The following is a 25482-nucleotide window of genomic DNA, read 5'->3' as shown; positions in this document are numbered from 1 at the left end:
AACCAAGAAAATTCTCACAAACACTGAACAATAGAAAGTGGCACTTCTGAGCAAGCAAGTAATGTATAACTTGCACCTGTCTCAGTGAGCATAAGCACTTCAGACTGTGTTATATGTATGGAGAATACTTCAGCACAGAAGTATTAGCAGTTGGTTGTGATCTCACTGGAGAAATTCCATGTTCTTTTCAAGTTTGAAACTCATGGTGAGAACAGGCAGGCAAACATTAGCATAGTTGTAAAAACTGGTTTATTTTTTAAAAATAAATACAAAAATATAAATATAAAACATTGGCAGATAGAATTTGATGAAATGAAGTTGCACAAACTTTTTTTTTAAACCAGCTGCATATTACACTTATTAACACCACGTGTACATTTTGTTTTATTTTAATGTACAGAACAGGACATATTGGATTTTTTCTTCTTCGCCATCTTAAAAGCTGCACTTGCAGGAATAGGACATGTACCTAACAGAAGCGGCTTGTACATGAGGTTGCTTAGGGGATTATCACCCTGTTCAAATTTCTGAAGGTAAGATATTTTTTATTTTACTTACTAAAATGTACAACACTGAATTTCCATAGCTTTGGCTCTTGGAAGTTTGATTAAATAAAATGTTGTATATATTCCAAGTGGCATCCTACTAGAAAGAATGAATGACATTAATGGACAAGTTTAAAACAAATTTTAAAAGGAAACCATTGTGCTGAGTGGCAGGAAAATTTTCCTGAATGTTAAATACTGTTGAGTGCAGAAGGTGTCTGTAAAATTACTTCCGCTCAAAGGAAAAGGAAAAAAGTAGCCTACTGTAGGTTAAGAAGTGTCTTTGTCACTTTCTCCTCCACCGTACATCTCAGCTAGCTTATTAAACCGAGGGCCCCACTCTCGGAGGTAATCATAGTTTTGGTCTCCTTCGGTAGTACCTGACTCCAAGGAGCTCAAGGATTCAGCTATGGAATCGTTTCCCTCATAGGCATAGGTTGCAAGCGAGTCGTACGGCGGCGCGGAGGGATCAGTGTCGTGCTCTTTTAGCCTTTGGTTAATGAAATCTCGGACATCCGTGTTGTCTGGTGCCGAAGGAGTCCTCCGGGGCACAAATAACGTTTCAGGGAGAATGTCTCGCCGAAGCTTCTTATCTTCTATAGCCGCAGGATTCCTCAGTGTGCCGATATCAAAGGCCTGGGTGTCTTCCTCTCCGCCGCCTTCGTCATTGTAACTCACAATGTTGTCTCTGATGTCCTCTTTAGAGAGGATCAAAGGCTCCTTCTTTCGTTGCCTCTTCAGAGCAGCAAATAGCACCACTATAACTTAAAGAGGGAAACAAAGAATGGGTAAAGATCTCTATTTAACAATTTCTTAGCAGCAAATCCACCGGGTGCAAGAGCCACATTTCAGCTACATTTCACCAACTCATTTTTTTCTGATAACTGGATAAACACCCCTATCTGTATAATGGTAGCACAATAAAGTCTATATCAAGAACCTATTTTGCACACATTCTGTGCTCTGCTTACAGGACCATGAGCTTGTCTGCATGCTCCTTCTGTAGCTGTAATGAGCTTTAAAATAGCCAGGTCTATTCTGAAGATCTTTTTCCTTTTTCAAGCTCAAAGGAATTGTTAAAAAGTGGGTTTGAGTTGAATTATAGGTCATTAAGTGTTATTCTATAAACCACAAAATGGAGGTTTTACAAAATTTTTCTTTTTTTTTTATTACAGCACTGAAACCACTGTATAGACAGGGCTTTGATGTAGTGAAATTACTGATTACTGTTATATTATATGTGAAATATATACTGCATATTGATTTTCAGTAGTTATTTAAATGAAAAAGAGACTTTTCCTCAAAAAAATTTAAAATGAAAGACATGAAAGCGATTTTTGATTACACTATTCATCCTCTCTGAACTTTCTTTTTTCGGGAAACTTAACAAAAGAACATAAATGAGCTTCTGGCTGCACAGTGACAGTTTAACAGTCTGGGACTCGAATTATTTATGGTGTTAAATTAGCAGATAACAAAGATAATGAGGGTTTGGCCTTGTTTTTTCCTTTTTATTTTAAGCTGCAGTTATATCCTTCTTGCAAAATCCAGGACCATTAACTCTATCAACCTGCATAATTTCGTGAAACGAGTCAGGCCTCAAATATTTGTTCCTGGGCAGGGGAAGGCGCGTTTCTCCCCTTACCTAGCAGGATGATGATGCAGAGGAGAATGGCCACCAGAGCCCCCGTGCTGAGGCCGGCAGGGAGCAGCAAGGCCTCGGCGCTGCAGGACTGCATGTTGCCCCGGCTGTCACAGGCGCACACGCGGATGGTCAGCGTGCCCGTGCTGCTCTGGATCGGGTAGTCGTTGTCCGAGATCACCACTGGGAGAAGGTAAGTGCTTATTTCATGCCGACTAAAGCCATTCCTCCTCGTCAAAATCCTGGCAGTGTTATCTAGAGTGATTAAAAGATACTGTTGTAGCCTATACAAACAGAAACCATATCACTTATAGTAGATGCAAATAATCGTATTTTATATGACTTCAAAATAGATCCTGATATCACAGTGATAGCTCTGTTTTTCTAACGGCATTCTCATTTGATCAGAAAGATATTTATAAGTTTTTAGGTACATCTGGCCTGCTTCTCTGTGCCTCTGCACCACTCTGGCGTGTGATTTGAAAAGAGGATTTCTCAAAGCTTAAAATGTTTTATAGATTAATGCATGCAGTGCATGACACAGTTACAGTTCAGGGCTGAAACCCTGAAATGCAGCAACCAACTGAGGAAAAAGAACCTTCCACTTTGTGCAGTTCAACAAGTACTCTGCTCTAGAAGATTCTTTCTATGGCTCATCTGTGACAACACCCACAGGAATGCTGTCAACTCAGAATGAGATTTGTTAAACCAAACCGCTTTCAACACACTGTAGAACAATGAATTATGTACCTTAGCACATGAAGTAGGGCTTTTTTTGGATAGAAATTGTCTTAGGAATTCAGAAAATGTGAAAGATGGTAGGTATTCCTGCACATTTTTGAGAAGTGAACTTATTACACTGTATCTGTAACAGACAAATCTTAGTTGTGTGCAGGATACTTCAGCACCAAAAGGTGCCCACAGAGTGGCCAGAGGGAAGGGAAGCAAGAGAAGGAATGAATAACAGGAAGAGACTATTTCTTCTACTTTTAGAGCCACAATGCTAGAGTAGCAGCCAACACCAGAGCTGATAACTGTTTTATCCAAAAGAGAGAAAATATGGGTTTAATGTGCACTAAAAGGAAAATTTAATTTTCATCATATTTGTGGGTTGCCTGAGCTATGTGGTTAGCTATTTTGATAGATAACTTCAGGCACAACTAAAATAACCCATGTGCAAAAAGCAAGAAAATAACTACAGATAATAAGGAAATATCAAGATCTATACCTCTCTGTACTCAGGGCCTAGTCACCAAGATATAACCTTTGTTTAAAATACTAATAATGTATTTTTTCATAGACTTCAAGATGTGAAACATAAAGTTTTTCTTTCTTGCTTCCCTTCACTGGTTTTAGGTATTTTAACATTATTTGTTTTCACTCAACATCAAAAAGTCTCTTACGGATCTTTAAACACCTCTTCTGCAAAGGATTTTATAAGGTATGTGAAATATTTTATTTAATTACTTCAATTTCCCTACCATTAGAAGTTTTTTTTCTGCTGTTGTTTGTAGTCTATTACATCCTGAAATATTCATCAGGAACAGAGGACTATTCCCTTTGCCTTTATGCCTTTGACACATTTGAAGACTGATACCGTGTCCTCTCTCATTTATGTCTTCTGTAATCTAGAGTCCTCTCAATTAGTCATACTAATAATGAAAGCCAAAATTCATAGTCTCACTTCCCCAACAGAAGCTTCTGAAAATTTTCTCTGATAAAGACAGATTGAGCAAGGATCAAAAGAAAAGCCAAAGTGGCTCTCAGAACTGTTCTTTTCATTAATGGTCAGAAAGAAGCAAAACAGAAGGCCAGGGGAATCAGAACAATGTCACAAAAAGCTAAAGTGAAAAATCTCAACTTTCAGCTGAAGACATTTTTGAAAGCCTTTTTTCTTTTGTAGTCAAGTATTTCATCTGTCTCTTACCCCAAGCCAACAATTTTCTGATTTTCTTCATAACTTTTTTTAAATCACATTTTTGCTTTACACAGATACAAGTGTAGATGTCCTATACCTCATTCAGGCAAAGTATTCTTGGTAGCAGCAACCTTCACAACTTCTCTACATACTGATAGGCATCAAAAGCAAATATATTTCAGGGATGTAGCCAGACAGAAAAGATAAAACTCCTTCCTCGGAACAGGCATGAATTTTACCTTCATTGTCCTGAACAGTGAAGTTAGGGTTAACGGCAGCTAAACTGAAGAAAAATTTTTGTCCACCAAGAGGGTCATCTTTGTCTACTGCACTTATGGTTTGAATAAGCTGCAGGAAAAAAAGCAAGCAAACAAACAACAACAACAAAAAGACCAAATACACCTAGGTTTTTGATAGAGCTGTCTGATCAAAGAAGATGAAAAGCATTGGAGTAACTTGGCATTCACACATATTGACTTAATATTTATTCTGCAAAATAAAAAAAACCCAGATGTTCAACAAGTGTCTTATGTAAGTTTTTTTGAAAAAAAAATCTGTATTTTTCATGTGACAGAATATGTGCACCTATATTATTGTAGCTACATAGTGGACAAAACTTGCCAAAAATAGTTTTAGCTGTAGCTGGTAGTTGTTACGCTTCATCTTTGATTCATCATTTTAAATTCAAATCAACACCTAAGACTGTAATTCACATGAAGTTTTCTATTTTTTGTGATAAAAACGGCATTTTATCAAACACTTTTTTTTTAAGGGAAGTTAAAGCTTCAAATTACATTTCTACATTAAAACATTTTTTCTTTAACATGATTTTTCTATTTATTAGTATAGAAGAACACAGCAACATGATTCCCGAGATAAAAAATTCCAGTTATATTTTAGACATATTTCTACTCTTGTAAAACATTGTAGCACACCCTAGAGTTGCACAAGTTTGGAGTGGGATGAGAATCAGGTGTCATAATTCTGAGAGTAAGCTGCACCAGGTCAGTTCCATACTCAGAGCTTTCCACAATGCCTACAACAAATTTGGGCAATTTTTGGGGACAGTAATGGCAACCCCTTTATCAGTACTTCTTCCCTTCTAAGGCAAGTGAATATGTGGCTTTTTCAGTGAAATTTCTATACCTAAGAGTGGCTAAATATTGTTTCCCAAGCAAAATGAATTTTTTTACTATTATTTTTTACTTTATTGCCTATTTTCAGTCTGGGGCTTTTTTTAATACTATGGCATATAAAGTGAATTTAAGTCTGGATTTTTGTGCATGCATGCTTGAAGGTTCAGTTATGTTCTTAAGTTTAACTTCCAAATATAGATTATCTTTAGCCTAGATCATTTTTATTCTTCATTTCTTATTCATCATTTTAAATTGCACTGCTCTTTCAACCATGGAATTACATCTAATTTTTAACACCATTTCTTCCCTGTGGTGTACTTGTTAAACTCTGTTTGTTTTTCCTCTTCCAGTTCTTCCAAATACAGCCATTTCTCTTCATATCACAGCTTTTGTCAGGTCTGATCATCTTTCACATCAACAACTGCAGTGCACTCCTGTTTGCCTTAAAAAACGCATGACTAACTCCCAATTTCTTTCTTGTCCATCCAGAAAATAGCAGTAAATATCTTGAGGAGGCAAGGATGGGATTTCTTTTAATATAGCAGCTTCCTTGCTTTTTCAACAGGAGTTTTGTCTTTCTCTAAATCTGTTTTCTTACATAATCCTCCAATAACTTTCTATATGAATAAAACTGATAATGCAAGCATAGAATATTATGTTTTTGAAGAATGAATATTTTAATTATTTAGTGAGCAATTAGCATGTGAATTTTCATATATATTTACAAAATGAAATATAAAAACACTAGTTTATTTTACTTAACAACTAGAGACCATGAATATGGTCAGTTGCAGGTGTTAGGCTATTGAAAATCAACTGATTTGCTGAGTGTTCATTATCATAGTTTTTTTTTAAAAGAGCATGTAGAATTGAAAGCATCATATTGCAACTTGAAATGGCTTCCTGATAATATTGATTACTATTTTAATGTGATAAATCCTGTTTTACATGTGGTTTCCAAAAGTTCTTTTATCTTAGACCTGCCACCCAATTTCCTTGTAAATAGGGGTATAACACTCTTAAGTTGTTTCTTTCTAGAAATGGCACTAAGCAGTAACTGCAGGGAAGCCAAGGATGTTACTCTGTATGATGATAGGTAGGAAATTAATGGCACAGTAGCAGTCATGAGGGTCATTAGCCACTAAAAAACTGATAAACCACTGGAAACAAGTTTGCTATAAGGTGCGCTTATTCCAACAAAATTCACTTTCTGCTTAGTAGGACTTCGGCAAGCATCAGTTCCGTCAACTGTTTAGGTAAATGTTTTCTTCAAAAATATACTATAGTTTTGCTTTTAAATTTAGGACAAAGAAAATATAATGTGCTATTGAGAAAAAGAAAGCAGAACTCTTTAGAAACTTTACATCAATTTGCAGTTCAAAAATTTTTTCTTGCCTGAGTGAAAAAAGCAAACCTTTGAGAGTTTTTAAAAAAGTTTTTGAAAAAGGTTTTTGAAAAAGGTAAAGCATATACCTCACTGAGAGGTATAAGATCTATGGCTATATATTGAAGAAACTAAAGTAAGAATGACTCAGGGGAGTTGGGAAAGAAAGAGAACAAATTTTCAAGTAAATTGATCACAAATTGTCATTTATCAAAAGAAATGAAAGATGCAATAAACAAAGATAAAATTACACTTCAGGATTAAAGGATTTAGGAAATTTTTACAGAAAGATCTGAAAAATAGGGAGGGAAAATTGAAAGCTAGAAAAACACTTCAGGGATTTTAGTTTTTCAATAGATGTGAATTTTAGCTATTTTTAGAAAGACACTTGTGAATATAACAAGGAAAGTTCTGGAACTACGAAGATCCCAAAAGCCACATTTAAACAAGATTATGGGGAGGAAAGGACATCCTTTTCCTGATAAGGACTGTTATATGGGTCAAATGAGCTGATAACATGAAGAGCAGCATAAAACTAATTGGTTCAAGAAACCTAGTCTGTTTTTATAATCTATTCTTCATTAAGTTATTGGAAAAAGGAAAATAGACCCCAAGATTTGTATTTTAAAATGTCTTTGAAAAAGAATCCATTATGAGCTAGACCTATTTACATAACATTTGACCATGTGAAAAGGTATGTATGGATTAGGTAAAAATGAAGGCTAGTAACAGCAAGACAATAACAAGCCATTTAAACATCACAGTGGACTTGAAAAAGGTGAGGCTGTTCCAGTGCTGGCTGTGCCAGGGCTGTGCTGGGGCTGCCCAGGCTGGCCCCAGGCAGTGCCAGCGGCTGCAACAGCCCCAAACTGAGTCTGTTTTGCCAGTGATGGTAATTTGTAAGTTTGTCTCAAACCATTTATTTTTCATCTTTTCTCCCCCTATATTATTGAGGGGGCAGGAAGTGGTTTGTTGGGCACTTGGCTGCTGACCAAGGTCAACTTCTGCCTTTTTTTTTGGCAGATCATTTACACATAAAGAAGAAGGGCCTCTCTTCTGACATCTACTATAGGGAAAATGAATATTTGGAAAAGTTTTACTTAGCTTCCATGCAAGATCTCTCTAAAGCAGGACTGACTTCTGCTTTCTAAACTGATTCTTATCTTTTACATTAGAGGATCTTTGGAGGCTGGCAGCTGAGCTGCCAGACATGTGACAGCTGGGAGCTGACAAAACCAGTGGGATTCCATCTGTCCAGATGCCCAGCTCCTGCCTCTTCTCACCTGGGGGCAGAGGACAGCTGAACTTCTTTGGTTGCAGGGCTGCAGCAGTCTGAGCATTTTGCTGCTTTATTTCCCTGAACTCCTTTTGAGTCAGCCTTGTGTAGGTCACATGAATGCCTGTGTCCTCTTTATGCCATCACACCAAGACTGTCCTCATTTTTGGGGGGGGGGGGGGTCAAAAGAACAGCAACCACCAAAATAGCATTCTGCCAGAGGGGCTGCTTGTGTATAGCTTGAGCTTTTGAGATAGGATATTTGCATCGTTTGTAAGTTCATGGTAGGATCTGACATCAGCAGTAATAGCAAGCAGGAAAACAATCACAGGCCCTTTGAGTCTTTCAGACTACAAAAGTCATATTTCTCTCTTGCTATATATTTGCATATATATGTATGTTTGTATACATGGATTTATGTGCACCTCCCTAGGTATCATATGTAGTATGCATATGTTTATATATATATATGTATAAAATTTAGGTTTCTGTACAAATTAAGTAAATGGAAAAGTATAATATTCCTTATAATATCTCTCTTTAGCAGATGGGAATTACTGAAATGAATACAACAGAATCTGTGACTGATGAAGCATCATTAGTTTCAGTTACCTAATAGATATAAATTTTATGGATCAAATGTAATTATGAAAACCTGAAAGGGAAGAAAAATAGCAGAAATGTGGGAGGAATCAAGCTCAGGGAACCATGTTCAGTTTGAATTGATTACGTTCTCTCAGGACAGATTGAATTCGAAAACTAAAAAGTCTTATTTATGAGCTGCCAGTAAACAAGAAGAATATAATTACGTTCAAAAAGATTATTCTTGTTATCCTGCATTACATTTTTTCTCTTTCTGAGAATTGTTTTCTTTAAGCAATCATTTGCAACTCATATTTCTTAAAAAATATTTATATTTATATAAAATATAAATATATTTTATATATATAAATATATATATAATATATATATATATATTATTATATATATATATTTATATATATAAAACTGCCCTCTCAATAACCTTGGCAGTTTTTTTTCAGATAAAGACCCTATTCAGCCCTATAACAACTTAAATAAGCATTTGTGGATGCATTGTGTCAACTTATTTAGAATCTCATTTATTAGTTATAAGTGATTAGTGCTATTTTATTCAACTTTTTAACTGACAGCCTATTCTGATTGTAAACAATACAACAATGCAATGTTGAAATACTTTTATATTTACTTTTAAATTATACTGACTTTTATAGTCTAGATAGCACAGAAAAAACCTGTTATTTAAAATACTTGTACATGGAAATTTAACTGCTCTCTTAACATTACATGTGCGCTCTAGAACTAGTAACCTGCACAGAAAAAATTCTGAAAACTCAGATGAGTAAAATTTGTGGATGTATGCTTTTATTATTTTTTTCACACAGGATGTGTTTTTTGTGAAACTGGAAGACGAAAATTCAATGTTCTTCTTTTACAAGTATTAATCCTTATGTCATATTGAAAATTATTAAACATTTTTTGGCATTTATAGTAGACAATTCAGCTGTCCAACTTTCTACATTTTTAGCCAGTGATTTCTCTTTATCTAACACCTTGAATTCTCTTGTGACTGCCACAGCAGACAAATGCACTTGCTCAGTACCTTTATATATTTTATGCATTATAAATTTTGGCCTCAAATTCTTTGTTATAAGTTCAAACTTATGTCACTTTGGAAGGAAGAATGGCAACCTGAATGCAAAATTTCCAACACAACCTGAATGTTATACCTGTGGGACTCCCAACAGTTAAGACAAGCTGGCACTTGTACCACGTTCTATTCAAATGTACTGAAAGGGTTGCACTGAGGTACTACTGCTATCATTTTAAAGGTTTTATTTTTGGCAGATTATGCTCTGGGACATGTAATAGAAAAAACAATTTAAAAGTTCTAATAAGCAACTGCCTGGACATTAGGTATTAAGCAGTACAGTCAATTCATTTAAATCGAAGTACACATTGTGTAGCCTCAAAGAAGCGAAAGAAAATATTTTGTTACATTTTTAAAAATGCATGTTTTCTTTACAGAAATTTTTGGTGAGATAATGAAAGATGAATCTAACAATTGAAAAAAAAAAGTGTGACAGGTTTTTTGGTTTGTATTCACTGTCAGCATGGATTGAAATATATCTGAATTTTGCTACTGGAGAATTATTAAAATAATATAGATCAAAGTTTTTAGTTACATGTAATGTTCTTCTTTGTGAAATTAAGGGCATGACCATGACCCTGTCATGGACATATCTCATTGGGATTTAAAAGCAGTACAAGGTTAGGTAAGAAAAAGTGGTGATTGAAACACTAGTGTGCTTGTAACGTACTGACATTTCACTCCAAGCCTCACTTACAGAGCTTCTTTGCTTTCATTTTGAACATATCAAAAGATAATTTAGGTATGATTTTTCTTAAGCAATAGGCAGGAATGGTCTACAATTGAGTTCTGTAGCAAAACTAGATGGTGGGAAGTGTTTATCAAAGGCATACCTGTCCAGCTCTGGCGTTTTCACAGACAAAAGTGTCGTAGAATACAGCAAACTGTGGCGCATTGTCATTAACATCCAAAATTCTTACATAGACCGGAACATGAGTAGTATCTTTGGGGTTGTCTGACAGTAGAAGAGAGAAGAAACATGAGATCATTTTCTTATTAAGAGTTTTCTGTTTTCTTCCAAATTTCATGAGCAATACACATGCAAGATGAAGTTTGAATCTGGTCAATTTTTAGTGTACAAACCAGTAACAAGGCAGAATCAGGCCTTCTGAAAAACAAAGAAATTATTTGTGTAGAGTAAAAAAAAAGAAGCATTGGGATCTAGTGAGCAATTAAGTTTTACATGGAGATAAGGGGTGGCAAATGTTAATAATATTTTCAAATATTGTATATGAAATGTATGCCCACTACTACAGTAACAAATTTGATCACTTGGTGGACTTAAGGTTTTGTATGGTTTTGATCTTTAATTGTAAAATTCTTTGTTTATCTGGTTTGTTTTACAGAGAAAAGATACGAAGGACATCATTTGTGCATTGTGTTGGTTTTGGCTGGGTTAGAGTTAATTTAGTCTATGACATGCACACATATTTTGAAAAATTTTTAAGTCTGACTTTCCTCTCTTGCCCCTCAAAGAAATTCCAACAAAACAAATGAAAGTACTCCTCCAAAAATTTGGTAAAGAACTTATTAGAATAAGATTTCTTAATGTTTAAATTGCCTTAAAAAATATTAATGTAACGTTTCAGACCTTAGGTTCAGAAACAAGAATAACGTCCCCCTCACCAAATGCCAAGATACTATTATTGTTATTTAAAGTGCGCTTTTGTTAGTATAGGTTAATTCAGGAATATAAGTGTCCCTGTTCTCACTTGCTGATCTTGTTGCCATACCAAAAATAATAAATAATTCCTGGGTGTAAAAAGTGCAGATGTTTCTTGGAATTCTGCTGTGTGGTAGCTAAGCAGCATATAATTTTTTAACATTAATGGAACTGGATAAGTAACAAAAGTAACAGATTGTTCCAAATTACTGATTTCCCCCCCTCTTCTTCTGCTTTAAATAAAACAAAAGACATTAAGGAGCAGCTGGAATTACATTGGCTTGTTATCAGTAGCACCTTTGCTAAAGAGTGTGAAGTGGATCTTTTTTGACATCCTGAATTATTTACATTTCCAGGTTTAGCATGCAGTTTTTCATAGCCTTCTGTATGTTCATGCTAACTTTCCAAATCAGTTCTAACACTGCTTTCATTCTGTCATGCTTCACAGGTAGGATTTTAAAATATTTAAAGATCTAAATCTCCTTCTTCACTTCTTTCTCCAAAATTAACATATCTCTGTGGAGAATGCTAACTACTCCAGATATGTCCATAATGTAAATTTGCTCTAAGTTTTCTGACAAGGAGGTAAGTTTAGCACTAAGATCTAGTCATGCAAGGATGTTAAGTTTCTTCATTATATAAATCTGAAAATAATTTGTACAACATTAGACAGCACTCTGAATGCTTGCAAGCTCAGGACAAAGCATCAAAAGAAAAAGTTGTTTTTTTAAAAAAAAAACAAACTACTGTGGGGTTTTTTTGTTTTTGTTTTTGTTTTTTTTTTTTTTGTTTTGTTTTGTTTTGTTTTGTTTTTAACACAGAATGTTTAATTGGCAGGACACAATGTTCCATTTAGTCCTCTGCAGTGTAACTCTTGCCAGACACGTTTCACTGCTGACCAGTATTTTTTTCCTTTTTTTTTTAACTGATACAGAATTAGCCCTAAAAAAATTAGTGACTTTGAGAGGAAGTGATTTTTAGATGCTGATTTCAAAGAGCCGTAGGTGCAGATACCATAGGAAGAGATAATGAAAGTATTTCTAAGGAAATGAAGAAAATAATAGAGACAAAACCATAGATTACTATGCTAAACTCATCTATTTTAACAGCAAAATCATGTTATTGTCCTCCAAGAAAGGAATAAAAATAATTAATCCAATCTTATATTTTAATTGGCTAACATTTCAGAAATAAGTTGGACATTAAAGGTCAGTGATTGAGGTAGCTGAGGAAAAGATCGATGAGGAGACAGCTGCTGTTAGCTACCCCACAGTTCACTTTTCCAGAACATCTAGTATAAAGGGAGAGGGAGAAAATAAAGGAGGGATGTTTTCATCACAAAGTTGCAGCTGTAACTTTACAGGCTAAAGAAAACTGAAAGTAAAAAGAAAAACCAAATTAGCTTACTAATCTCAGCTGCTATAACACTAAGATTGTGCCATTGGGATATCTCACGGTCAAGTGGCTTAGAAGTATAGATGGACCCATTTCCAGAATGAATGTTAAATATCCTGTCCAGGTCAGTGTGACGATCCAGAGAAAACCTAAATATGACAATAAAATAGAAAGTGTTGTCAAAATTATAAAAAGTCAAAGAAAATATATATTTCACAAGTCACTACAGGTTTTATGTTCTATATTACAAAGGTTAGTTTTGAAAAGACATATATTTAGTTTCTATAAATACTTCTCAAATTTCTGAATGTTAGCTCCATAGAACAAGGAATTAAAACTTGGATTTTAAGAATGTGATACAATAGTGTAATATTTGATAACTGGAGCTTTTACAAGACTATAGGAGAATTATTTTAAAAAATAAGAATTTTAATGTATAATTAAAGAATTAATTTAATCCTGAAAGGAAAATGGTCTTTGATATACTGTTTTTTCAGACTGAGATTGACAGCTAATTTACAAGCTGTTCAAAATTATTGCTATAAGCTCAGCTTCTGCTGTTTAGGATGCATTAATTCACTAGAGATCAAGATAAAAAAAACTTGTATAAAAATAAGTCCACATGCAGAACTTTCATGGATAGATGTTCAAGGACCTTCTATTTTTCTATAGTTGCTATACTTCTGGCAGGCATAATGGCCACCAACATGCTATGGTAGTGTCAAACTAGTATCAGAAAATTTCTCTTTCCTCTTTTTTTTTTTTAATATTTAACATTGCCTTAAAATTAGAATTGGAATGGAATGGAATTAAATGCAGGATTTTGTCAAATACAGAATGATTTTTGGAATACGTTTCAGAATTTGGCCAAATTTTTTAAAAAGTTAAATAGTACACTTGTATAGTACAATAGAAACAAATGTTTATGTTTCTATGAAAACTTATGGGTGATCTAAACTGTTAATCAAGTGCATCTGGTTTCATTTACAGTACTTAACTAAATTGAGCCAAATAAAAAAATGCTGTTATATGAAAACAACATCTATACGGTTTTGGTGGCTGCTGTTTGCTCACTCCACTACACACAATTGCAGTAAATATAAAAAGACAAACAAATAAAACCCCAATGAACAAGTCAATGCCAAAATGAATACAAAAACAACAAAAAAAGAACAGCCTATGAAAACTTCTTATAGTGCAATAAAGACTTACTCAAATGTTTTTGTTTTTTTTTACTACTAGCTTACTTTAATAATTCTTAACTAGAATAAAACAAAAATCTACTATTTTCCAAAGAAATTATATTTAAGACTATTTGGCTTATATGGTAAGCATTTCATTTTACTTCATACATGTTAGGTTTATTGAAGTCTAGAACTTGTTTAATCAGCACTCTAAAAGCTTTTCACAGTGCGAAGTAAAAAGCAATCCTGATGGGCCTACTTGAAATCAAGTTTTTATGAATTGTGCCACTGGAAAATATTTTGTGTGTCTCTTGAGTGTAAGTAAATTTCTTTTGCCTGACATATTTGTAGGTTTACAGATAGCACCATTCTCAATTCTGTCTATCTCTGGGACACTAATAAATAATAGATAAAACATCTCTATGTTAAATTAATGTTGTATTACTATTTATCTTAATTTCTTTAGCAAATAATATGTTTAGACATTGAAGTATTACCTTATTGGACTTGAGGCAGAATCAGGATCCCGTGCCATTACTGTTCCTATTATTGTCCCCAACTCAATATCTTCATGCACCTCAAAAAGGTAAGAAGACCTGCTGAAAACAGGAGGTTCATCTACATCTTCTACAGAGATTTTCACAATAATTGTGTCTTTGAAAGGCCCAAGGTAATAGAAACGGGGATCCACATGGGTATTTTCAGCTTCTACTTTCAAAGTATAAAGCCGTCTTGTCTCATAGTCCAGTGGCTAAAAATGAAAAGTGCAATAAATTTTATTAGATTAGATTTACATATTGGCAGATGTTGACCTATGTACATAATGGAAACTGAAGAGGGCTCAAGTCTTATCAGATCCTACCCATGCATTCTGGGAGCACCAACACAGTTAATATTTTCCCCACCACAGGAGTCACTTTGTCAAATAACAAATTACATTGTTTTTAGAAGAAGTATCTTTTCCTGTATATTAGTTAAATTATCTCAGCGTGAATGATAAAAAGATTTTCAGCGAAAATTAACCAATTATTCAGGGAATTCTGCAGCTGTTTCATAAGAATATGGATTTGAAACAATCATATAACCATTTAAAAAGCTTGAGATACTGACTGGAAATACAAACATTCCAGAACAAGGTATTTAACACTAATGTTTCATAGGAAATTCTGTAAAGCCCTGAATAATTAAAATGACCAGAGTATTGCTATTGTCAAGCCCATATAGTAGGCCTTAAATATCAGGAATGTTTTAGGTGTCTTTTGAGGAAGGTATGTGTGTCAAAGCTCTCTATATTTAGAGAAACAGTGGGGTTTAATCTTGTTCCTTTTCATTTAATTTAATGAATCCGACATCAGAAAGGTTTTTTTTTTTTTGAAAATATATTTGACATTTTTGTCAGCAGTTCCTTTTTAAAATGGGAGGAGGAGCAGTTCACGGTTATAATTAGAAATCATTTTGGATTGAAAATAATTTTATTCCTTCAAATTTTTCTAGCTGTCATAGATGAAAAGTGTTAGCTAGTTAATGATTCTAAGGAAATGAGCAAGCTGAAAATCTACCTTTCTGACACAAAGAAGACTTTATTAACTCCCACAGATTCTCAGAGAGATATAGAACTGGTGGTTTTCATTCATCAAAATGGGTGGTTGATGGCTTGTTTTTTTCTGCCTAGCTGCTTTTAAATATTAATTAATGTTCACTAAAGATGCCAAAGTGACAGGTTAGATATTTAAATACACTATTCAAAAGCAGAAAGATGCAGTCCAGTGCATGAGAAAGAATGAGTTTCCCCACTGCCTCAGACTTGTTTTAAAAAAGTAGTCAGAGCAGAGGGGAGAGTATCTATGAATACAAATGAGGAAAACAACCATTTAACCTAGATCTGAGGCTATTGCTATGTCTGTAAAGTGCATCATTCAGCTGTTAAGGGACACTGGCTTCAATCCTAAAAGCAAAGAAGACATGCTAGTCCTGACTTATTCTAATTAGTCTAGTCTGGCGGAATGTGCACGATGAATATGTAAACTTGCTACTACAACATTCACATCCAATTTGGACATATCTACCTACACTGCAAAACATGGGTGTGAAACATGTAGATTTTACAGGCATTCCAGCACATCCACAGTAATGAAGGAAATTCTTGCCCAAATATATGAAATTGTGGAAAATCAATTATTTTGTCTGTGAGAAATTGTATAGAAAAATGTGTATAGAAAAAGTTATTTATAGAGCATAATAAATTCAGACTTAATAACTTGGAAGCTTTGTAAAGGAACACAAGCTATTTGTAGTTATTCACGACTGAAAACAGAAATTACAATCAAAATGGATAAATAACAACAAAAAGAAAAGAGACTATTTTAATGAATCAATGAACTCAGCATTCTCATCTCCTTCCTTGCTTGTTAGTTCTGTTGTCTGTGGTATTGAATAAACTATTTATTCATGACTGAGAGAGCATCCTGAAAAATGCAAATTCTGTCAGACTGCTAATAACAAAATCAAAAGATCTTGTTCATTAGTATTTATTGACATTTTTGGAACTGCTGTATTATAATTTAGGAAAATTCTTGTGCTTGATTCAGCTGCTAGACTTTTTTCGAGATGCTATTGATTTAATGTTTAGTGTAATTGTGTGAAAATCTGAAGCAAGCAAGAGAAGAGCATCTCAAGAAAGCCTTCACAAACTAGGAAAAGAAAAGCTATTAGACCTCAAACTTTGTTTTTTTAGTTGTTTTTTTTTTTTTTTTTTCCCCAGATAAACAACTACACTAACTATGAACAAAATAAAACACAGAAATTAAAAAGGAACGTTCTTTGCAGAACTTCTCTCTTCCTTGGTTGCCATTATCAAGAGATGTGAAGGTATCTTTTATATCACTGTTTATTTCATTATTCTATGCTTAAGGACATTTGTTTGGAAAGCTAATATAAACAATGTTTTATCTTAAAAATGGTGCCTGAACTCTTTGAAGTTCATCTCAAACTCCCAAGGACAAGGACCAAGGGACTTTTGGAAGGGAAATTTTTGAGGAGTAGGAGAGCGGCATTTCTTCTTGTGAGATAGACTTAGAAAACAAGCATCTGAAAGTGCTCTGACAGTGCAAGACAGAGGGCAGAACTAATGCTAGCTCTGGATCAGGAACAAAACCTTCATTACATACACATTGCTCATGTGGCAGCCCTCTCACACATTGGAAACAGGAACAAAACCATATCCTTTCAACTCATGTCTGTGTTCTGGCACACAGATCTCATCTCACCCAAGTAGATGAGAATCTCACAGAGAAGGAATGTGTGTCTCTCATCAGTGAGTGAGCTGCTGGTTGCTTGCTGAAGAAAACAGATTATAGAAATACTTAAGAAGTCTGCATTTGAAATCATAGAAATAATTAGTGCTAAAACATTGGGGCTGGTCCACTTTTTCATACTTTGCTTACAACAATGCTTTGAACCTATGTGTATCTTAGATATGGTTACCACCTTTTATTTCCAGTTCACCTTAAAAGGAAACAGTATCTTTCAGTCACTGATGGGGGATGCTTGCAAATGTTAAGCAATTAGCATGTCTTATCACATAATGTAAGCAATGAACGCTTGTGACATAACATTGACATCAAAATAATTTAGTGAATGCTGCTAACAGACACCTTTCGCACAGTGATGACGCCTTCCTGTGTGTCCTTCTGTGTCACAATATCAAACATATCAGTCCCATCACCATCTATAATTCTGTACTCCACTTCTGCATTCTTCCCAGTGTCTGCATCTGTGGCTTTAACGCTGCCAATGGCTGTCCCAACTGGGGAGGACTCGGGGATGCGGAGATGGATGGTACCTGTCAAAGAGACAAATAGCCATTCAGGACCCCCACAAGCTGGAACACATGCATGAAGTAACACTGTGTGACACAATAGCTGGTAACAAAATTTTGTGTATTTTTTTGTTCTAGAGAACTTGCCATTTAATACTGAGGCAATGGAGAAAATATGAGGCAGAGAACTATCCAGAGAAAAGTTTTATATAGAAGACTGAAAACAAAATTGTTGAAAAAACATTCATAGAAAATAGGGTTGAGAAAGATCTTTATTCTATCTCAGAGAAGAATCAAGTATATCCGCACTCTTCTTGCCTTTCTTTTCCTTGTAAGTTTCTTGTTCTCATTTTTCTTTCATTCCTGAAATATCATCTGGAAAGACTGCTGTGTGTTCTTGCTCAGTTTCACTCTTCTTTTTTACCCCTTAATATCTAAGGGCAATCTTTGAGATACATATTACATGTATTTTATCATGGAAACAATAGCAAGAATAGAATTCCTTTATTTCACTGGCTAGTTCTATGCAACAGACTGACATTTCAGCTTTCAAAATTAGATAGTAAGATATCATCTTAAATAAATTTGAATAACACATTAATGCAGGGAGAGGTATTTTAAAAATCTACGAGCAGAAATTGTGCCTATACTTGTTGAAGCAGTTAATTCATACTGAAATAGGCTTATGAATATTACAATTCTTGGTTCGTGCTACTTTCCTTATCTTAGTTATATCCCTTTATGGTAGTGTCATGCAGCTGATAAAATACATAGGAATAAAACTGTCATCATTCAGACATGCTGCAGTAAATTGAAATAAGTATCTTACCATGTATTTTAGCATTCCATGTCCTAGCCTTAGTGTGAAAACTGTAAGTAAGCATTGAGGTATTTGATCCCATCTGTTGGAACATATGCTACAAAAACTCGTGGGGGACATAATACGCTATGAAGAATTCTCAGAAAAAATATTTTAAAATTAATGCATCTCCAGTTGTCATTCCAAAGATGAAAGTGAATGCATCAAATGTCTCTTGGAAAACATTTTCTTCTATGGCCTTTGTTAAGTTTACTAAGATTTTCTGTTCTACTTAGACACTACCTAAGTTAAAGGAGTTAGAGGTATGCTTGAAATAACACAAAAATGGAAATGGTAAAGGGCAGCAACCACAACAGTAAAAAGCTGGACAGGCTACACAAAAAGCAACACATAAATACATTGCCCAAATAACTAGTACAGAAAAGTCCATCAAGGGCATATTAGTTTTGTGCAATCAAGAAGAGTCATGGGGAGAGATTGGCATGGCTGTATGGGAAGGTCACTGGCAATGTGATTTTATCAAAACTCAGGAAAGCATGAGTCATTTGAGGATTACTGGTGTATTACAAGCCATCTACAGAGTGACACTTAGTACAAAAAAAACCTATTATTTATTGGGTCATTAGAGATTTTTTCTTCCTCCACAGAGTTATGTTTTTTCTGTTCTATTATGTTATTATGTTCCCGTTTGACAGACCTAAAAAAGCAAAAATGCAAAAATTGAAAAATAGATGCATTCACATTTAATTTTCAACTAAACACTGAATGAAAAATATTGAAATATTTTAATTTATTTTCTTCATTTAATTTTACTTAAGCATATTTTAATATGAAAGGGACATATAGCAGCAGAATCAATTCTTTATGGCCATGTACACCCCCTTCTATTTGTATGTGTTTATTTTTGCTCAGTTGCATTTTGATGTTCAATTGAGTATTTTATTCTGCATTTTCTCTAATATTTTCATTATCTTTCTCTAATATCTAAACCTGTAATACTTCACTAGCAGAGAATCTCTCTCTAATCATCTAATGGTAAAAAAAAGGCAAAAGAAAAATTATCCCCAGTTTAGTACTTCAGCAGTACTATAGGAGACTATGGTGAAAGACTTTTTTTTATCCCCAATTAATATTTATATGTTATAATTATTTTTACGAGGTGTCAACTAGTCTCCACATTTTTTTCAGCTCTTAAAACTATATCCCTATGCCTTCTGGACACTTTGACTCCCAGTGCATTATTTAGTCATTATTTAGTCTACAAAATTGTAAGAGCTCATACATGAGTTGCTAATAAGGTAGTGGAAACAGAGAGGGAAAATAACCAGAAACTTATCATCTAAAAGATAGTTTTTAATCTAGCCTATCTATTTCTAGAAATCTCCACCATAGGATGAGATGCTTCATTTTATTCCTTTTGTCACTGAATACATTTAATGGACTAAGTATGGGATGCAGTGCAGCTTTGGACCCTGTATCAGAATACAAAGTACACCAAAGTAGACTCATCCTGGCAAAACTCTGCTGTCAATCTGATTTCTAACTTCTCAAGGAAAGCAGTTTACTCTTTGCATTTACTCCAGTGAATGATGTCCTTTCATTTGTCTGTCAGGAAAAGAAATGGGAGGATCAAGGAAAGGAATACTTTTCCATAGACTAAGGAGAGCAGAAATCAGCTTGAGGATTACAGTCTACACACTTGGGATTGCAAATACTTCAGTCAGTCATAAAGAATGAAAAACCAATCTCATTTTTCCATTTACCCTTCTTCCCATTCACTCTTGAATAGGCATATAATGTAAGGGCAAATATTATAAATTACCACAGGCTATAGTCTCACAGGATACGTGGGTGCCATAATTCAGGTGCACTGAGTTTCACTGAGTCCCAGGCTTCTAAGTCCATAAATCACATTTTCCGTTTATCACTGGTGAACACCATCTCCTTACTTCTGAGAACACCTGGAAGTATTATAGTTGAAACAAAGACCCAATGTCTGAGGTCTTTGAAGACCTTTCTGTAGCACCTTGAAAAAGTTCTCAATCTCATCACCACTGTTATCTATGTGGGATTTAGTATATTTTTAAGAATCCTTGTTTCATAATGCAAACAACAGAGGAATTAGGGGTTCTTCTATATTTATGTTTTTAGAATGTACAATACAATAAATTATGTCAAATTTTCCCCAATTTTAATATGAGTTTCTTGTGGGAGACATATAAGCTGATATTAAACATTTTATTGAAACATATAGCTGTAATATGGGGAGTCCTGTGGAAACATAATGGGAATTCTAATACTTAGCCTGATAATTTATAAATCTGATGTGAATATTATTGTTTCATTAACCTAATACATCTGAGTTTTTTATAAATTGGAATAGAATAAGAATAATTTTACTTAAACAGTTTCAATTCCAGCAGTCTCACTGAACTCTGTTAAAATCATAAATCATTATAATGTCCACTTCCATTTTGAGGCTAAATATATATATTTTTAAAGTTAATAGCTATTTTTACTTTCATATATTTAGTAAAATATGTCATCCTTATAAATGTTTTAATTTTCATCTCCAATGAAACGTGCATTTATATCTAACAAAGAAAGTGGCAGAGAGAAAGTAGAGAGAAAAATCAAACAAAAACAACAAAAGCCCATGAAAGCAAATTTAAGTTTCTTTAAAGCAAATGACATATCTGATTTAAACTGACATTAAAGAAAAATGCAGAGATGCTACATCAAATCCTTCTCTATCTCAAATATTATGTTGGAATCCCAGATAAGTCATGTTAAAGTGGTCTGGAAAGTTGATTTCATCATTCTAACTTATAATTTACCACACTGTTCAAGAAAACAAGAAAAAAGACGAAAAGTATAAATATGCACTTTTGAAGCTTCTATGCTGTCTTAAGTTTAACTTATTTTTTTTTTTCCTGTAAGGCTTTGAACATGACACCTCTTTGAACAGTCTTCTCCAGTGTGTCCAGAGAAGAGTACTACAGCACTCCTATCCTACACAACAATGGAAATACCATAATCTTCTATATACATATTGAAACAATAAAAATGATTTTTTAAAATTGTGGAAAAATGAAAAATTATTTAAAAAATAATTAATTATAAATAAATTATAATGTAACAATAAATTCTGTTCAGAATATGACCTTTGTAGAAATGCACAAGTTCTTCTTATTCAATAGTGTATGATTATTTTTTTTAAGTGTGAATATGAAACTACATGCTGATAAACATCTTAGATGAACTTATATATATTAACTTCAATATTAAATTGAACATAATTATGTACTCCAGTTCTGCCATAAGGAGCATAATTTAAAGCTGATTCTGTTATTTTGATCAAGAAGAGTGCATCAGTAACTACTGGATTGAGTAGAATTATACAGAGTGTATAAAATGTGTGGTGAGGATACTCTAAATCCTTTACGTACTAAGTAAATCTAAATCATTGCGCAAATACTGCAACTTCAATTAATGCAAAAGGCTTCAAATGTATTTAAAATGCTTAACTGTTACAAGTTCAATGCTGCATAGTTTAATATTTTCACATCAGAGACCAAAAATATTTTTACATTTTGGTTTAAGGATACAAAGTCTTGACAGCAGTAGTATCAAAGAGCAAAAAGCATTATAAAAACCTTCACTAAAGCTGTAAAAAACCAAACAAAAGTTAAATTTAATTTGCTTTAATTTGGGAAGTTTTGTATATTGTTTTGTAGCTCTATAGCTGAAAAGTACAAATCTGTCTGATTCCCTTTGAGTAATTTCTTTTCCATATTCTTCATGATTAAATATTTAAGCAGATACGTCAATTCAAATATTTCTGCATATCTAGAATTACAACATGTTTTGTTCTCCAGTGGGAGAGCATGTAGGATTTAAGCAATAGGTAAGGAAAGAGCAAAAACATTGCTCTAATGCTCTTACAAGTCCACCTACTATTGCTGCCCATATTCCTGGGAGGAATTCCAGGTTTACTGCAGTTATATTTCATCATGTAACTGTTTCTTAACAAAAAAAAAAAAAAAAGCTTTAACATTTAATATACTGCTTTAATAATAATAATCAGCACATAAGCCTTTTGTTTATGTGTGCCCCATAATCTAGATTTACTCTAAATTAAACCAGATGGTGACTGCCTAACTCTTCCAGCACAAGTCAACTATTAAATGCAGCTTACTCTGGGGGAAGCGAGGTGGATTGTCGTTGACATCAGTCAGGGTGATGTTCACCGTGGTGGTCCCTGATAATCCTCCCATCTGGCCTCCCATGTCCTTTGCCTGGATAACCACTTGGTACTGCTCCCTGTTTTCTCTGTTCATGTTTGGCAACGCCGTCCTGATGATGCCTAAAAGAAATAAATTGGAAAACAGAATCGCTAATAATGTATTTGTTGCTTATCTTTTTTATATTAGTCCTGAAATAAATCTCTGAGATATTCATTTAATGTTTCAAAGAAAAAATTTCTGTCCATAAGTTTTATAGTAGTCTTACAATTATAGTAGTCTTTAGTACAGGCTGTGTCTTGGTTGAGTACTTGTTCTACATCACAGGTACTTTTCCAGTTTCATGCTAAAAATCCTTCAAGATATTTGTGCCAAAGGTTTAGGAGAAAGACCATCTTTTATTAATCTAAGTAGAATCATTAGGGGAAAAAAGAACAATATTTTCTGAGGAAAAAAACCTTTATGCCCGCCTTTATCAGAAATGTTGTTATTTAAATCTTAAGCAATAAATAGTCCCATTGTGAAATTACTTACAGTTCATAATTTCAGATGTCTTGAGTTTTTATATGTATTATAAAAGTTATAAATAATGAGAAAAAGCAAGAAATGCTCTTTCATCTCAGTTAGTTTTTAATTACATTTTTTTATGCGATGTAAGGTCTTTTAAATGAAAGGAAAAGTTTAAAGTTTATAGCAAATGAAAATAATGAAAATATTCATTACCTGTTTCTGGTTCCACAGAGAAATATGGCTGGCCTTGAAGTATGCTATAAATTATTCTGGCACTGTTTCCATATGAAGGGTCATCAGCATCAGTAGCTGTAACTTGGACCACAGAAGTACCTGAAACATCCAAAGCCAACTTAGTTGCATATGACACTACACGGAGGTGTCAGAGCATCAATTTCCATTCCAACAGACACCAAAGAAAATGTCAGCTAATACTAGTTGGATTTTCCAAATATATTTGTGATCTTCTAGTCAACATTAGGTACATTCTTCCTTATTCCGGGTCTCCTTCTACATAAATTGAAAATAAACTTCTGTAATCCCAAGTGAGATTAAGATTTAATTAGAAAATATAAACAATACCTGTGTCTGAGCTGAATTCTTATCCTTACCTAGCTACAATAATTTCATGTATGCACATCCTCTTTGCAGAAGACACTTTTTTTACTTGGAATAAATACCTTCATTCCATTGGCTTGAATGGGTTTGGGGTGTTTTGTGGTTTGTTTTCTTTTTCTTTTCTTTTGTTCAATGATATGAGGATGATATGAAACTACACATGCAGGAACATGACAGAAAAAGATGATTAAACACGTCATTGGAACTTGTGAAAAACAAGGCATCGGTTCTCCCTGATTTTAAGTTTTACTGTAGATAGATATTACCAAAAGAAACACTGCCATATGAACTCTGAAATCTGCTGATTATTTAGATTACAGAAAAATTCCTAACCTTAAAGACCTTTTCTAAATTTTAATAGAATATACCAATCCTTTAAAACATGAAATATTTGCTGTTACCACTGTTGGACAGTTTTTCCACAATCAAAATGTTTTTCTACATCCTGTTCAACTCTTCCATCACAGAAATAAAGTATGAACAAGGATCCCCCCTACTGTGCATCCATAAAGTACAGACGCTATTTTAAGTATATAGGAAAGAACTGAGGAAAAAAAAAAGGAAAAACAATGACCACAAGCACATGACTGGCTAGCCATAGGCTAATCTGAGGATCAGAAGACTTCAAAACTTTTTTCTCCTTTTATCCCAATTCCCTCAAAATTCTTTTCCTCACAAAATATGAAAAAAGACACCTGTAAATCCAGGACCCTTGGCACAATTATTTACTTCCTCACATTATCTGCATTGTCTGTCTATACTACAGAGTTATTCTAATATACATAGAAAAACAAGTAAAAGTAAATGCCATTTCTCCATTTATTTGGGATTTTATGACATGACAACAAACCTGCTTTTTATAAGTAAATTGTTCAATCATAGCACCAATATCAAGGGAATAAGCCATGTGCCTAACTATTGAAACAGAGATGAGTTTTCCGAAATATTCTGTTTTCAACTGCTAGAGAATAAAAATACTTGTTTCAGTGAGTCCCTAAAAGTACTGGCTTCTCAAAAAGAAGGCAAAATGGGCATATTGCTGGTTATACTATTCCTATTAAAATGGAGTGAATAATGAATTTACAGAGTAAAGACCCAAACACAAAATAAAATTTAAAAAATAAAAAATGCTACACAAGTATAAGTATAAAGAAATTAAGAGAAAATAACTTTCTATTGTATTGAAGATTGCTCTGGTAACCATTCGGAATATGCTGATTCCGAAAATTGGAACATTTTTTAAAAAGAATGTGGGGATGGTAGGTGTGTTCTAAAAACTTTGTCTCTATGCTTCACAAATGTCATATGTCTTCAGCCACTCTGAACTCCATGTGTAGATATATGTCTATATAACTATTCTGCTAAAAGGTGAATAGGCCTTTCTGTTTAATATATTTAAGTTCTGAAGAGTGTTGTCTTGATTCTGAAATGCACTTTCGGACCATCCTACTACTATAGAGAAACTGCAGTGCTAGAATGTATACTTGCTCCTAAAAAATACCTTCCCTGAAAAAGCAGTTGTGTAAAAGTCGGATAACACAAACCATGCTCAGTAACTGAAGTGCTGCAAGTTAAAAAAAGGGCAAAAAACCCCCAAGCCACTGACCAACAAGGAATTGTGCAAGTAAAGTTTACAACTC

General features: G+C 33.9%; 1 protein-coding gene across 4 annotated transcripts in view; it reads right to left on the bottom strand.

Annotated features, from left to right (window-relative positions):
• Positions 1–231: 231 nt before the first annotated feature.
• CDH10 (cadherin 10) overlaps positions 232–25482 on the bottom strand; it is a 94527-nt gene continuing 69276 nt past the window's right edge. The window contains exons 4-12 of one of the 4 annotated variants that reach the window (XM_059472307.1): positions 23438–23557; positions 22669–22836; positions 17487–17674; positions 14331–14584; positions 12662–12798; positions 10425–10546; positions 4345–4507; positions 2191–2442; positions 232–1309 (exon numbers count right to left, since the gene is read on the bottom strand). In XM_059472307.1, coding sequence (XP_059328290.1) covers positions 816–1309; positions 2191–2442; positions 4345–4507; positions 10425–10546; positions 12662–12798; positions 14331–14584; positions 17487–17674; positions 22669–22836; positions 23438–23557 — 1898 coding nt within the window. In that variant the 3' untranslated portion in view covers positions 232–815. The remainder of the gene's footprint in view (positions 1310–2190; positions 2443–4344; positions 4508–10424; positions 10547–12661; positions 12799–14330; positions 14585–17486; positions 17675–22668; positions 22837–23437; positions 23558–25482) is intronic. The other 3 variants (XM_059472315.1, XM_059472325.1, XM_059472333.1) reach the window with 3 other exon arrangements.

This window comes from Ammospiza nelsoni, chromosome 1, assembly GCF_027579445.1.
Source record: "Ammospiza nelsoni isolate bAmmNel1 chromosome 1, bAmmNel1.pri, whole genome shotgun sequence".
In the NCBI taxonomy this organism is placed as follows: Eukaryota; Metazoa; Chordata; class Aves; order Passeriformes; family Passerellidae; genus Ammospiza; species Ammospiza nelsoni.
The sequence above is the reverse complement of the archived record's forward strand: the minus strand, read 5'-3'. Positions and strand labels throughout refer to the sequence as shown.